Below are 16,573 nucleotides of genomic sequence, written 5' to 3' on the forward strand. Positions count from 1 at the left end.
AAAATTATTCTCAAAGAAATATCATTTTTTAAGACGACATTTTGCAAAGAAAATAAATCTTTTAAGATAATAGATAAAAGATAAAGAGACAAAGGGATAAATATCTAAAAAGATTTTTTTATGTGTATGTTAAATATACATAAATGTATGTAAAAAATAAAGAAGTGAAAAAAATAGAAATAGAAAAGACATAATAAATTTCAACAATAATGAATTGCAATTGTACAAGGAAATAATCAATAAATTATCCTATAAATAAAGAATCCTTATGAGATAAACAATTATTTGTTACAACAAAATGTATAAATATGATTTAGAAATTTTATGATAATGAAAAATGAAATTTACCTTTGAATAAAACTTTCAATTTTTTTTTCTTCCCCGTACGATTCGTATTTAGAAAAACAAAAAAAAAATAATGCGAGTCTGTTAGTACAGTAGAATCAAAGTTCTTAAAGATAAGAGTAATCGTAGGCACATAACACTGACCCTTAGTATCAAGTCGGTTAAATAATGAATCGACAATGCATATTCATTCCTATAGATTCTATATGTTTGACACCAAGAAAATTATATATCCTCGATCTCTAATAGTAACTGTTTCGTACTTCAAAAATATATCTTACCTAAGTGCCAAGAACATTTGATGGATGATTGATACTTGTTCCCTTCCCTTTGATTCTCTATATAATCATATTTTCGGATAAATATAGCTTTCTCTCTCTCTTTGTCTCTCTTTTTGATTATTTTATGTTGACCTTTTCAATAAAGAAAAAAAACTTCTTCCGTCTTACCGTTTCGATTACTTCAGAATGCTTCGTGCCTTTGAAACGCTATGGACTTTTTCGATCATCCTTACTATAGGCTTACTAAGAAATTATTATCACTTATAGGACAATGGCCATATCAGGAATCCAGTGAACGTCGTTTTCGTAGCTTCATTGTATTCATCTCATTTTTTAGTTTCTTATCTACACAGGTAATAAAAGTAATATATCTTTATATAAAATCTTTCTGTTTGTGTATTCATTAAGTTCCGATTACATACTATTAGCTATAGATATTATTGTCTTTTACTTATTACGGAAACATCGATATTATTATCGAAACTATGGCACCTATATCTGCAGCATCGATTAGTATGATCAAATACTATACTCTTCAATTTAATAGAGACAAAGTAAGTTTTTGGGTTTTTACATTTTTTTTTTCTTTTTTTTTTTTTATATATATATATATGAAATTTTCTTTGATATATTACCTCAATAATAATTTTTCTTTCTCTATTATCACTTACGCGTTTATTTCTCCATAACAAATATATTATTGTCAAAAAAAAAATATCTAAGTGATATTAATTTGAAGATCATTGATTCTTCACATAGATGAAACAACTTTTGGATCATTTAATGTACAATTGGAAATTATGTAGAACGAAAGAAGAATTGGAAATAATGCATAAATTTGGAAAAGAGACAAAATTACTTACTTTTTATTATACAAGTAAGATTTCAATTTACTGCAAACAATGTAGTCATTTCTTCCTTATATATTCCATATCGTTAATAATAATTTATATTGTTTCTTTAAAGTATATATATATACATGCATGACGATATTTCTTATATTACCATTTTCTCCACGTATCATGGATTTCATTGCACCATTGAACGAGTCACGTCCTTTGAAACCAATATTTAAAGGCGAATATTTCATCGACGAGGACAAATATTTTTTTCCAATTTATTTTCACATGTGTACAACTATAGTGATCATTATATCAACATTAATTACCGCTGATACTCTCTTTCTGACGTTCAATTCACATATTTGTGGTATATTTGCAGCAGTTGGGTAAGGAAGAAATTCAATTCGATCGTTCAAATATTTTCTGAATTTCAATGACATAATTAATTCAATTAGAGAATTACAGATATCGTTTGGAAAATTTTTTAAAGAATCAAATTGATTCCACATCTTCCTTGGATAATTTATCGAAACATAAGTGTCACGAAAATATTCGATATTCTATCAGAAATCATAAAAGTGCATTAAAGTTAATATATCACATATACATTAATTATAAATACAAGGTGGATCAAAAGTTCTTAAAAAATTTGGAAAATTGAATACTCTTTTTTTCAAGTATTCTTGTAATTAGGCTTGTGGAAAAAAAAATTAAATTAAAAGATCACTTAGAAACTTTTAGCCTACCTTATATAATAATATTATATAATTATATTATTAATCTAATTGATGTTTGTTTCTTCTCTATACTTTTTTTCGAAAAGGTTTGCCGAACTCATTGAATCTTTTTACTCAGTATCATTACTTCTGCAAGCAGGCTTTAGTTTGATATGCATGAGTATCTCTTTGTTTGAAGTAATTGTTAATTTTTTCTTTTTTCTTTCTTTGTTATTAGATAATAATTTTAATATTTTTATATTCTGTATGCATAGATGCTGATATTTTTACAAAATTCAACAGAATTTTTCAGATATTTCAATTTTGCAATTGCTCAAATAGTTCATCTTTTCTGCATGTGTTATCCTGGTCAAAGAATGATAGATTATAGCACCGATATACATATTAAAGCGTAAGTATAATATTAATTTTCATATAAATATTTTGTTTGCGATAAAAATCGTATATTTGTTTATAGATACAATGGACTATGGTATAAAGCGCCATTGTCAATACATAAATTACTGATACTGATAATACGAAAAAGTTTGAAACCATCTTATTTGACTGCTGGAAAAGTATTCATATTTTGTTTAGAAACTTTTGCAACGGTAGAAACTATATAATTAATAAATATAAATTACAATAAGTAATATTTATTGTAATAAATATTAATATTATTCTTTTTTTTCTTTTTTATTTTAAGATTATACAAACTGCCACTTCATATTTTATGGTAATTTCATCGGTTTATTAATTAACAATATAATAACTTCATATCAATCATTATCAATGATTTATAATTATAAAATATAGTACGTGTTTATTCACGAATAATAATCGTTTCATTTATTACATTAATCTAGTAAATTATATCTGATAATAATTACGATAACTTTTTATTTAAGTCTTACAGATATTTTATTTATTATTATTTGTATGTATTAAATTTTATGTGAAGGGAAAAAAAGTTCAAAAAAATTTTACAATTGGAATACGAGATTTCACAAAAGTAAAATTTACCTTGGAGTATGATTTTTTTTTATCCTTTCGTAGAAAAAGACAACAAAGTAGGAAGCATAATACCGATAGTTCTAAGAAAGACTGAATAACGAACAGATATGTACACTGGGAAAGAATCAGTACTGAAATCAAATTCAATAATAAATTCCATGACAACTACTCGTTCCTACATATTTGACGTTTGGTACCAAAGAAAATTATATATCATTGTACCTAACATTCTTTCTAAGAAAATTATATACCATTCTATGGAAGTTTCGTTCTTGAAAAACATGTCTTATTTATATGCCAAATACAATAGAGGGAATGATTGATACTTGTTCTTTTCTCTTTGGTACTATAGAATCATATTTTTGGATGTAAAGAAAATCACTTTGATTATTTTCTGACGATCTTCACGTACGAGAAAGATCTTTCTTCCTTGGATTATTTTATAATACTTTGTGCTTTTGAAATGGACGCTTTCGATCATCCCTATTACAGACTCACTAAGAAATTATTATCACTTATAGGACAATGGCCCTATCAGGAATCAAGTGAACGTCGTTTTCGTGGCTTCATTATGAACATTTCATTATTTAGTTTCTTGTCTACACAGGTAATAAAAGTAATATATCTTTATATAAAGTCTTTATCTTTGTGTGTTCATTAAGTTCCGATTACATACTATTAGCTATAGGTATTATTGTTTTTTACTTATTACGGAAACATCGATATTATTATTGAAACTGTGGCACCTATGTCTGCAGTAACAGTTTGCATCATTAAATATTATACCGTCCACTTTAATAGAGAAAAAGTAAGTTTTTAGTTTTTTTTTTTTTTATATATATATATATATAATATTTCCTTTGATTATTTCAATATATTACATCAATAATAATTTTTCTTTTCTCTATTATGACTTATGCATTTATTATTATATATGACTTATCCATTACAAATGTATTATCGTTAAAAAATATTTATATATTAATTTGAAGATCATTGATATTTCTTATAGATAAAACAACTTTTGGATCATTTATTATACAATTGGCAATTATGTAGAACGAAAGAAGAATTAGAAATTATGCATAAATTTGGAAAAGAGACTAAATTATTTACTTTTTGTTATACAAGTAAGATTTCAATTTACTGCAAACAATTGGTAGTCACTTCACTCTGATATATTATATATCTTTAATAATAACATATATCGTTTCTTTAAAGTATATATATATACATGCATGACGATGTTTCTCCTATTACCAATTGTTCCAATTATCATGGATATCGTCGTACCTTTGAACGAATCACGTCCTTTAAAACCAATATTCAAAGGCGAATATTTTATCAATGAGGACGAACATTTTTACTTTATTTATTTTCACATGAGTATATCTATAACGATCTCTATAACAGCATTAGTTACAGGAGATATACTCTTTCTGATGTTTAATTCACATATTTGTGGTATATTCGCAGCAGTTGGGTAAGAAAAAGGATACAATTGAATCGTTCAAATATTTTTTGTATCTCAGTGATATGATTAATTTAATTAGATAATTACAGATGTCGTTTAGAAAATTTTTTAAAGGATCAAATTGATTCCAAATCTTCCTTAGATAATTTATCGAAACATAAGTGTCTCGAAAATATTCAATATTCTATCAGAAGTCATAAAAGTGCATTAAAGTTAGTATATTATATATTTATATATATATATTAATTATATGTAATATCAATTATAAATATAGGTCAAAAGTTCTTAAGTGATTTTGAAAATCAATTTATTCTTTATCGAAATCTCCTACTTTAATTCTTTTGAACGTAAATCTAACTGCAAGCTTATGAAGTTTTGAAAAAGGATAATCAATTTTAGAAAATAATTTAAGAATTTTTGGCGCATCCTGTATATATGAATATTATACAATTATGTAAAGAAATCTAATTGATATTTGCTTCATTTTCTTTCTTTGATAAGGTTTGCTGAACACATTGAATCTTTTTACTCGATGTCATTATTGATACAATCTGGGTTGAGTTTGATATGTATGAGTATTTCTTTGTTCGAAGTAATTATTAATTTTTTCATTTTTCTTTCATTGTTATTAGATATTGCTTTTAATATTTTTATATTCTTATATAGATGCTGATAGTTTTGCAAAATTTAGCAGAAGCGTTTAGGTATTTCAATTTTGCAGTTGCTCAATTACTTCACCTTTTCTGCATGTGTTATCCTGGACAAAGAATGATAGATTATAGCACCGATATACATATCAAAGCGTAAGTATAATAAGAATTTCCATACAAATATTCTATTGCCAATAAAAACCATATATTTGTTTGTAGATACAATGGACTATGGTATAAAGCGCCATTGTCGATACATAAATTATTAATATTGGTAATGCGAAAAAGTTTGGAACCATCTTACTTAACTGCTGGAAAAGTATTCATATTTTGTTTAGAAACTTTTGCAACGGTACGAATAATATAATTATTCATATAAATTTACAATATATAAAATTGATTTAATAATTATTAATATTGTTTTTTTCATTTTAAGATTTTACAAACTTCTACTTCTTATTTTATGGTAATTTCATCGGTCCATTAATTATCCAATACAATAACAATATTAATATTTTATAGTTTTAAAATAATTTAAAAATAATTTTAAGTGATCATATTCTATTTATCACTAATTTGTGTATTAAATTGTATGTAAAGAAAAAAAAAAAAAGAAAAAAAGAAAAAAGGAAAAAAAGGAAAAAGTAAAAGAAAAAGAAAAAAAAGAAACGAAAAGAAAAGAAAAGAATGTACCTTCGAGTATGATCTTCGATTATTCTCTTTTCGACGAAAAAGAATGCAAAGTAGTAAGTAAAATAAAATGACAATTCAAAGGGACTAGGATATAACAGATATGTACACTCGTCAAAAGAATCTGTATAGTATGGAATTGAATAATAAATTTTATGACGACTTACTCGTTCCTATACATTCGACGCTTGACACCAAGAAAATTATATATCATTCGACCTAATAGTAAGTTTCATTCTTCAAAAACATATCTTATTTGCATGTTAAACATAATAGATGATATGATTGTTACTTGTTCCTTTCTCTTTGGCACTATAGAATCATATTTTCGAATAAATATAGCTCTTTGATTATTTTATGTTGATTCTATCCAACAAGTGAAATCCTTTATTCCTTTCTTCTTTCTTTGATTACTACAAAATAGTTTGTTTTCTTCGAAACACTATGGAAGTTTTCGAACATCCTTACTATAGACTTAACAAACGTCTCTTGTTACTGATAGGACAATGGCCTTATCAGCATAAATTTGATCGACGTTTTCGTATGTGCTTTGTAACTAGTCTGTTGTTTAGTTTTGGTATTACTCAGGTACGTAATCATTCATAAATGTACATTAATTTGTGTTCATACATATATGTGTACATTTATGAAATATTTATTTTTCTTATAAATACAACACCAGATATCATTGTTATACACTAATGGAGATGTTGACACATTGATAGAAATTATACCACCTATAACATCATTGATAACGATCACATCTAAATATTCCATGTTTTATATATACAGAAATAATGTGAGTTCGTATAGTTACATTCATTTTTTTCTTTCTGTTGAGAAAAAAAGAAAATGGAGATATACACTAATATAATGTGCGATATAATTTTTCTTCTTCCTTTTTTTTTTTCTTTTTTTTTTTTTTTTATTCTCATAGATTAAAAATCTTCTCGAACGTATAACAAAACATTGGAAATTATGGGAGTCCAAAGAGGAAATTGATATAATGCGTAAATACAGCGAGGAAGGAAAATTGTTAACTTTTTTTTATACGTGTGAGATATATGTATATATAATTTTAATTTAACGTTTGTTACTTAAATAATATTACATATATATATATATATATTACTTTTTTTATTATATAGCATATATATACTCGTGTATGACGTTGTTTCTTTTAATGCCATTTTTTCCATTTATCATGGATATAATTGTACCATTAAACGAGTCTCGGCCTTTGAGACCTATATTTAAAAGCGAGTATTTTATCGACGAAGATCAACATTTCTTTCCAATCTACTTTCACATGAGTATAGTGATCGTTATTGGAATAACAGTGTTAATATCGAACGATGTCCTTTTGTTAATATTCAATTCGCACGTTTGCGGTGTATTCACAGCAGTGGGGTAACAAATATTTGATAAAACGTTCACTTATATCGTACTTAATTTTTCTTTTTTTTTTTTTTTTTTTTTATATTATAATTTCTTTTCTTTTTTTTTTTTTTATAATTCTATCTATTACAGATTTCGTCTGGAACATTTGTTAAAGAATCAAACGAACATGATAAATTTATTAGATTATCGTTCTCGTAGGATGTGCTTCAAAAATGTCGTTCGTACCATTGAAATACATAAAAGGGCTTTAGAGTTAGTACATTAACAATTATTACGTAATTGAATATTTAATTATGATTAAGAATGTTTCTTTTGTATTTTCTTGTTTCTCTCTCTCTCTTTTTTTTTTTTTACTTTTTGTTTTTCAAAAGGTTCGCTGACCTCATTGAATCTTCTTATTCGTTTTTTTTACTTTCCCAAGTTGGCTCGAGTTTGGTGTGTATGAGCCTTTCTTTATATCAAGTAAGTCATAATCGTTTCCTTTTCTCTTTTTATTTTATTTATTTATTTATTTATTTTTTTTTTTTTCTTCTTAAATATTACATCAATCACTCTTATCATTTGCGTTTATATTATAGATAGTAATAGTGTTGAAAAAATCGAGTGAAGCGTTCAGATACATAGCCTTTGCGGCTGCTCAAATCGTTCACATTTTTTGTATGTGTTATCCCGGACAAAAGATAATCGATTATAGTACCGATATACATATTAAAGCGTTAGTAATATAATTGATAATAAATATTTTCTAACTATTAATATATTTCTATATAAATTTTTTGTTTCTTTTAATAGATATAGCGGTTTGTGGTATGAGGCACCGATCGAAATACACAATTTAATATTATTAATAATCCGAAGAAGTCTCCAGCCTTGTTATTTAACTGCTGGAAAAGCATTTGTATTGTGCTTCGAAAGCTTTTCAACGGTATGGTAATACAAAATAATAATTGCATTGAAAAATTTGTCTATTTAACAAAGATATCAATTTCTCTTTTAAAGATCGTGCAAACTTCCACCTCGTATTTCATGGTAATATCATCTGTGCATTAGCTTTCAATGATATTTAATTATATATAGTTATTCAAAGTTATTACTTACGTATAAATAGAGCTTTATGTCATGCTACTTGTGTTTGTATCGACTAATCAATCACGTCATAATATTCTTTACACATTATCAATCACCTTGTTTTAAGATAATCAAAATCTAATCTCTTGTTAAAATCGGAGTTAATTTGTATTTACTAAAATAATATATAAAAAAGAAATTACAAACAGAAGTTGGTTTAAGAGCACAATGAATATACGGTACTAAGTATATAATAAGATAAAAGAGTACATTTATTCGTAAGAAGAAAGAACGATGAATTAATAAATTCAATCGTGTATAAAGTATACGACAAACGTCTTGAGTTTTTCAAAAAGAAAATTACATACTTTCAAGAAATATTCCATTGGAAATATTATTTCCTCGTACAAGTTGAAAGTAAATTAGTACCTGTCCTTATTTCCTTTCTCTTTCGATCAAACACAATGTACAAATAATGGATAGAGGGGTTCTCTGCAAGAAGAAGAAGTACTGATTATTTTATGTTGATCCGCCACAGTAAAAGGGGAGTTTGTCTTTGCTTCGATATCTTTAGAATGATTTACGCTTTCGAAACGTTATGGACACTTTTGAGCATCCTTACTATAAACTCAACAAACGTTTATTGGTACTGATAGGGCAATGGCCTTATCAGAATTTGAATGATCGTTTTTTCCGTAGATGCATTGTAAATATTGCAATTTACAGTTTTTTTATTACACAGGTATTAATAGATTTAACATATTTCTCTGCTGTGTGTGTGTGTGTGCGTGTATATGTGTGGTGTGTGTATGCGTGTGCGGGCGTGCGTTCGTATTTAAAAGAGTTTTAACTCAATAATCGTTTTACCTACAAAATTATTGACAGATAGGTGTGATTTATGAGTATAGAAATGATATAGATATGATACTTGATATTATACCATCTCTAACTGTTGGTTTAGTTATAATAATTAAATATTATACGTATCAGATTCAAAGAAAAAATGTAAGTTTTTCTTTTTAACTAATTTGACAGTTAAAATGAAAATAATATTGCAATTTTATTAAAATATTTTTTTTATATTTTCTTTTCTTTTTCTTTTTTTTTGTCATTTGCAACGATAAATTGAAAGTATTCCGATTTAGAAGATATTGTTGCAGATACAGAATCTTATGAAACATACTATTAGCAATTGGAAAATATGGGAAACTCAAGAAGAAATGGATATCATGCACAAATTTGCCAGTGAAGGAAGATTCCTTACGTTATTCTATATAAGTAAGTATTTGTTTAAATAAGATGGCTTTTTTTTTTTAGATAAAAATCGATACATTATTTTTATAGTATATGTATCCTCAAGTGAGATAATGTTTCTCATATTACCTTTTTACCCACGTCTCATGGATATCATTGTACCATTGAACGAGTCTCGTCCTTTGAGAGCACTTATTACAGCTTATTATTTTGTCGACGAAGAAGAATATTTTTATTCCATTTATTTTCACATGAGTATTGTAATTATAATTGGAATTACTGTAATAATCGCTTCGGATAGTCTATTTTTGGTTTTTAATTCACACATATGCGGTTTGTTTTCTGCTATTGGGTAAGGAAGATTCCTTCTTTTTTTGTCTTCTTGTTTTTTTATTTTTTTATTTTTTTTTTTATATATATAAATATAATTTACGATGATAATTAATTCCAGATAAAATTGTAGATTCCGTCTGGAACATTTGTTTAAAGATCCGATTGACTCGGGACGTTCATTCAATAGCCGTGCAAGAAAGATGTGTTTTGATAACGTAGTACATTCTATTAAAAATCATAAAAGAGCATTAGAGTTAGTATAAATATAATAATAATATAAATTCATATAAATTTATATATATATATAGTACCTTAAACATGAATGATTTCGATGATTATTTATCTTATTCGAATCTTTTTTGAAAAGGTTTGCTGATCTTATTGAAACTTCTTATTCGGTATCTCTTATGATACAAACTTTTATGGGAATGATAGGTGTGAGTGTTTCTTTGTTTCAAGTAAGTTTTTGCTTCTTTATTTCCAGATTAAAAAGAAAATTTTTTCATTCCTTATATTTATTGTTATAGGTATTAATGTTATTGGATAACAAAACAGAAGCATTAAGATTTGTCATTTCTGGGACTGGTCAATTTGTTCATCTTATGTGTATATGTTATCCAGGTCAAAGAATAATAGATTATAGCACTGAAATACGTTTTAATGCGTAAGAGTGATATAATATAAAAAAAATTATTATTAATTAAACTTTATAATAAATGTATATCGTTTTATAGATACAATGGATTATGGTACGAAGCACCAATTGAAGTACATAGATTAATGTTATTAATAATACGAAGAAGTACCGAACCATGTTACTTGACTGGCGGGAAAATATTCGTATTTTGTTTAGAAACTTATGCAAAGGTACATGAATTTAAAAATCCAACTTTTCTATATTACGTTCAATTAACAAACAATAATTTTTCTTTCTTAAGATCATCCAAACTTCCGGCTCTTACTTCATGGTAATTTTATCGACGCATTAGCTATGAATAATATTAATTATCTGTAGTTATTCGATACATTGTATTTACTTTGGGCAAAAATAAAATTTTCGTCTTACCTGTTAGGATTGATCAATCATTCTTAATAATCCTTATGTGTTGATAAATTCTTCATATAAGATCATGAAGATTAGATTGATATTATTGTTATATCTGTATTAACAGGAAATAAATGTATGAAAAAGAAATTAAGATCACTTGTTGCTATAAGAGACTATAATGCATACACAGTATTAAGTATACAATAAAGTAACAGAGTATGTTAAGTCATAAGAAGAAAAATCGATGAATTAATAATTTCGATTTTGTACAGTGGATGTTACAAACGTCTAAAGTTTTTCAAAAAGAAAATTACATACTTTCAAGAAATATTCCATTGGAAATATTATTTCCTCGTACAAGTTGAAAGTAAATTGGTACCTGTCCTTATTTCTTTTTTCTTTCGATCAGACACAATGTGCAGATAACGGGTGGAGGGATTCTCTGCAAGAAGAAGAAGTACTGATTATTTTATGTTGATCCGCCCCCGTAAAAGGGGAGCTTTTCCTTGCTTCGTTAACTTTAGAATGACTTACACTTTCGAAACGTTATGGACACTTTTGAGCATCCTTACTATAAATTCAACAAACGTTTATTAGTACTGATAGGGCAATGGCCTTATCAGAATTTGAATGATAGTTTTTTCCGTAGGTGCATTGTAAATATTGCATTTTACAGTTTTCTTATTACACAGGTATTAATAGATTTAACATATTTTTCTGCTGTGTATGTGTGTGTACGTGTGTGGTGTGTGTATGCGTGTGCGGACATGCGTTCGTATTTAAAAGAGTTTTAACTCAATAATCGTTTTAACTATAAAATTATTGACAGATAGGTGTGATTTATGAGTATACAAGTGACATCGATATAATACTTGATAGTATACCAGCTTTATCTGTTTCTTTACTTGTAATAATTAAATATTATACGTATCAGATTCAAAGAAAAAATGTGAGTTTTTCTTTTTAACTAATTTGATAATTAAAATGAAAATAATATTGCAATTTTATTAAAATAATTTTCTTATATTTTTTTTTCTTTTTTTTTGTCATTTGCAACGATAAATTGAAAATATTCCGAATTAGAAGATATTGTTGCAGATACAGAATCTTTTGAAACATACTATTAGCAATTGGAAAATATGGAAAACTCAAGAAGAAATGGATATCATGCACAAATTTGCCAATGAAGGAAGATTCCTTACGTTATTCTATATAAGTAAGTATTTGTTTAAATAAGATTGCTTTTTTTTTTTAGATAAAAATCGATACATTATTTTTATAGTATATATATCCTCAAGTGAGATAATGTTTCTCATATTACCTTTTTACCCACGTCTCATGGATATCATTGTACCATTGAACGAGTCTCGTCCTTTGAGAGCACTTATTACAGCTTATTATTTCGTCGACGAAGAAGAATATTTTTATTCCATTTATTTTCACATGAGTATAGTAATTATAATTGGAATTACTGTAATAATCGCTTCGGATAGTTTATTTTTGGTTTTTAATTCACACATATGCGGTTTGTTTACTGCAATTAGGTAAGGAAGATTCCTTCTTTTTTTGTCTTCTTGTTTTTTTATTATTCTTTTTTTTTTATATAAGTAAATATAATTTACGATGATAATTAATTCCAGATAAAATTGTAGATTCCGTCTGGAACATTTGTTTATAGATTCGATCGACTCGGGACACTCATTCGATAGCCGTGCAAGAAAGATTTGTTTTGATAACGTAGTACATTCTATTAAAAATCATAAAAGAGCATTGGAGTTAGTATAAATATAATAATAATATAAATTCATATAAAATTATATATATATATATATAGTACCTTAAACATGAATGATTTCGATGATTATTTATCTTATTCGAATCTTTTTTGAAAAGGTTTGCTGATCTTATCGAAACTTCTTATTCGGTATCTCTTATGATACAAGCTTTTATGGGAATGATAGGTTTGAGTGTGTCTTTGTTTCAAGTAAGTTTTTGCTTCTTTATTTTCAGATTAAAAAGAAAATTTTTTCATTTTTTATATTTATTGTTATAGGTATTAATGTTATTGGATAACAAAACAGAAGCATTTAGATTCGTCATTTCTGGAACTGCTCAATATGTTCATCTTTTGTGTATATGTTATCCAGGTCAAAGGATGATAGATTACAGCACTGAAATACGTTTTAATGCGTAAGAGTGATATAATATAAAAAAAATTATTATTAATTAAACTTTATAATAAATGTATATCGTTTTATAGATACAATGGATTATGGTACGAAGCACCAATTGAAGTACATAGATTAATGTTATTAATAATACGAAGAAGTATCGAACCATGTTACTTGACTGCCGGGAAAACATTCGTATTTTGTTTAGAAACTTATGCGAAGGTACATGAATTTAAAAAATCCAACATTTCTACATTGCGTTCAATTAACAAACAATAATTTTTCTTTCTTAAGATCGTCCAAACTTCCGGCTCTTACTTCATGGTAATTTTATCGACGCATTAGCTATGAATAATATTAATTATCTGTAGTTTGATACATTGTATTTACTTTAGACAAAAATAAAATTTTCGTCTTACCTGTTAGGATTGATCAATCATTCTTAATAATCCTTATGTGTTGATAAATTCTTCATATACGATCATGAAGATTAGATTGATATTATTGTTATATCTGTATTAACAGGAAATAAATGTATGAAAAAGAAATTAAGATCACTTGTTGCTATAAGAGACTATAATGCATACACAGTACTAAGTATACAATAAAGTAACGGAGTATATTAAGCCATAAGAAGAAAAATCGATGAATTAATCATTTCGATTTTGTACAGAGGATGTTACAAACGTCTAAAGTTTTTCAAAAAGAAAATTACATACTTTCAAGAAATATTCCATTGGAAATATTATTTCCTCGTACAAGTTGAAGGTAAATTGGTACCTGTCCTTATTTCTTTTTTCTTTCGATCAGACACAATGTGCAGGTAACGGCAGGAGGGATTCTCTGCAAGAAGAAGAAGTACTGATTATTTTATGTTGATCCGCCCCCGTAAAAGGGGAGCTTTTGCTTGCTTCGTGAACTTTAGAATGACTTACACTTTCGAAACGTTATGGACACTTTTGAGCATCCTTACTATAAACTCAACAAACGTTTATTAGTACTGATAGGGCAATGGCCTTATCAGAATTTGAATGATCGTTTTTTCCGTAGGTGCATTGTAAATATTGCATTTTATAGTTTTCTTATTACACAGGTATTAATAGATTTAACATATTTCTCTCCTGTGTGTGTGTGTGTGTGTGTGTGTGTGTGTGTGTGTGCGGTATGTGTATGCGTTTGCACGCGTGCGTACATATTTAAAAGTTTTAACACAATAATTGTTTTAACTATAAAATAATTGACAGATAGCTGTGATTTATATGAATAGAAGTGATATCGATATAATACTTGAAAGTATACCAGCTATATGTGTTTCTTTACTAATGATAATTAAATATTATACATATCAGATTCAAAGAAAAAATGTGAGTTTTTCTTTTTAACTAAATTGATAGTTAAAATGAAAATAATATTGCAATTTTATTGAAATAATTTTCTTATATTGTTTTTTTTTCTCTTTTTTTTTTTCACTTGCAACGATAAATTGAAAGTATTCCGATTTAGAAGATATTGTTGCAGATACAGAATCTTTTGGAACATACTATTAGCAATTGGGGAATATGGGAAACTCAAGAAGAAATGGACATCATGCAGAAATTTGCCAGTGAAGGAAGATTCCTTACGTTATTCTATATAAGTAAGTATGTATTGAAATAAGATTATTTTTTTTTTTTTTAAATAAAAATCGATACATTATTTTTATAGTATATATATACTCAAGTGAGATAATATTTCTCATATTGCCTTTTTACCCACGTCTCATGGATATCATTGTACCATTGAACGAGTCTCGCCCTTTGAAAACTATTATTAGAGCTTATTATTTCGTCGACGAAGAAGAATATTTTTATTCCATTTATTTTCACATGGGGATTGTAATTATGATTGGAATTACTGTATTAATCGCTTCGGATAGTCTATTCTTGGTTTTTAATTCACATATATGCGGTTTGTTTTCTGCAATTGGGTAAGGAAGATTCCTTCTTTTTTGTCTTCTTGTTTTTTTGTTTTTTTTTTTTTATATATATATGAATATAATTTACGATGAAAATTAATTCCAGATGAAATTGTAGATTTCGTCTGGAACATTTGTTTAAAAATCCGATTGACTTGGGACATTCATTCGATAGCCGTGCAAGAAAGATGTGTTTTGATAACGTAGTACATTCTATTAAAAATCATAAAAGAGCATTAGAGTTAGTATAAATATAATAATAATATAAATTCATATAAATTTATATATATATATAGTACCTTAAACATGAATGATTTCAATGATTATTTATCTTATTCGAATCTTTTTTGAAAAGGTTTGCTGATCTTATTGAAACTTCTTATTCGGTATCTCTTATGATGCAAGCTTTTATGGGAATGATAGGTGTGAGTGTTTCTTTGTTTCAAGTAAGTTTTTGCTTCTTTATTTTCAAATTAAAAAGAAAATTTTTTTATTTTTTATATTAATTGTTATAGATATTAATGTTATTAGATAAAACAGCAGAAGCATTACGATTCGTCATTTTTGCAAGTGCTCAATATGTTCATCTTTTGTGTATATGTTATCCAGGTCAAAGAATGATAGATTACAGTACTGAAATACGTTTTAATGCGTAAGAGTGATATAATATAAAATAAATTATTATTAATTAAACTTTATAATAAATGTATATTGTTTTATAGATACAATGGATTATGGTACGAAGCACCAATTGAAGTACATAGATTAATGTTATTAATAATACGAAGAAGTATCGAACCATGTTACTTGACTGCCGGGAAAACATTCGTATTTTGTTTAGAAACTTATGCGAAGGTACATGAATTTAAAAAATCCAACATTTCTACATTGCGTTCAATTAACAAACAATAATTTTTCTTTCTTAAGATCGTCCAAACTTCCGGCTCTTACTTCATGGTAATTTTATCGACGCATTAGCTATGAATAATATTAATTATCTGTAGTTTGATACATTGTATTTACTTTAGACAAAAATAAAATTTTCGTCTTACCTGTTAGGATTGATCAATCATTCTTAATAATCCTTATGTGTTGATAAATTCTTCATATACGATCATGAAGATTAGATTGATATTATTGTTATATCTGTATTAACAGGAAATAAATGTATGAAAAAGAAATTAAGATCACTTGTTGCTATAAGAGACTATAATGCATACACAGTACTAAGTATACAATAAAGTAACGGAGTATATTAAGCCATAAGAAGAAAAATCGATGAATTAATCATTTCGATTTTGTACAGAGGATGTTACATACGTTTAAAGTTTT

At 26.6% G+C, this 16,573-nt stretch overlaps 3 protein-coding genes across 4 annotated transcripts; all 3 read left to right on the forward strand.

Moving 5' to 3' along the window:
* Window positions 1-189: 189 nt before the first annotated feature.
* LOC124955261 lies at window positions 190-8,854 on the forward strand. Its single transcript, XM_047509427.1, has 27 exons — window positions 190-979; window positions 1,061-1,180; window positions 1,386-1,503; window positions 1,593-1,854; window positions 1,934-2,056; window positions 2,292-2,382; window positions 2,460-2,596; window positions 2,663-2,795; window positions 2,891-2,920; window positions 3,551-3,805; window positions 3,887-4,006; window positions 4,211-4,328; window positions 4,420-4,681; window positions 4,762-4,884; window positions 5,174-5,264; window positions 5,339-5,475; window positions 5,542-5,674; window positions 5,759-5,800; window positions 6,433-6,600; window positions 6,695-6,811; window positions 6,950-7,067; window positions 7,161-7,422; window positions 7,543-7,665; window positions 7,785-7,875; window positions 7,992-8,128; window positions 8,206-8,338; window positions 8,413-8,854. The coding sequence occupies exons 1-27, from the start codon at window positions 836-838 to the stop codon at window positions 8,461-8,463; spliced, it is 3,639 nt and encodes a 1,212-aa protein (XP_047365383.1). The 5' UTR covers window positions 190-835; the 3' UTR covers window positions 8,464-8,854.
* Window positions 8,855-8,878: 24 nt separating this feature from the next.
* On the forward strand, window positions 8,879-13,727 carry LOC124955262. The gene is made up of 17 exons (XM_047509428.1): window positions 8,879-9,223; window positions 9,367-9,486; window positions 9,642-9,759; window positions 9,826-10,087; window positions 10,199-10,321; window positions 10,436-10,526; window positions 10,596-10,732; window positions 10,803-11,036; window positions 11,793-11,808; window positions 11,946-12,065; window positions 12,215-12,332; window positions 12,399-12,660; window positions 12,769-12,891; window positions 13,010-13,100; window positions 13,170-13,306; window positions 13,377-13,509; window positions 13,582-13,727. The coding sequence occupies exons 1-17, from the start codon at window positions 9,080-9,082 to the stop codon at window positions 13,630-13,632; spliced, it is 2,280 nt and encodes a 759-aa protein (XP_047365384.1). The 5' UTR covers window positions 8,879-9,079; the 3' UTR covers window positions 13,633-13,727.
* Window positions 13,728-14,236: 509 nt separating this feature from the next.
* On the forward strand, window positions 14,237-16,314 carry LOC124955095 (odorant receptor 67c-like). 2 transcript variants are annotated; one of them, XM_047509001.1, is made up of 9 exons: window positions 14,237-14,380; window positions 14,532-14,651; window positions 14,794-14,923; window positions 14,992-15,253; window positions 15,360-15,482; window positions 15,597-15,687; window positions 15,757-15,893; window positions 15,964-16,096; window positions 16,169-16,314. In XM_047509001.1, exons 1-9 carry the CDS (start codon window positions 14,237-14,239, stop codon window positions 16,217-16,219), a joined length of 1,191 nt encoding a protein of 396 aa, XP_047364957.1. In that variant the 3' UTR covers window positions 16,220-16,314. The 2 variants fall into 2 exon arrangements, with proteins under 2 accessions (XP_047364957.1, XP_047364958.1); XM_047509002.1 differs by lacking the exon at window positions 14,237-14,380 and having other exon boundaries at window positions 14,583-14,651; window positions 14,806-14,923.
* The last annotated feature ends 259 nt before the right edge of the window (window positions 16,315-16,573 follow it).

Source organism: Vespa velutina, chromosome 17, assembly GCF_912470025.1.
Source record: "Vespa velutina chromosome 17, iVesVel2.1, whole genome shotgun sequence".
Lineage (NCBI taxonomy): Eukaryota > Metazoa > Arthropoda > Insecta > Hymenoptera > Vespidae > Vespa > Vespa velutina.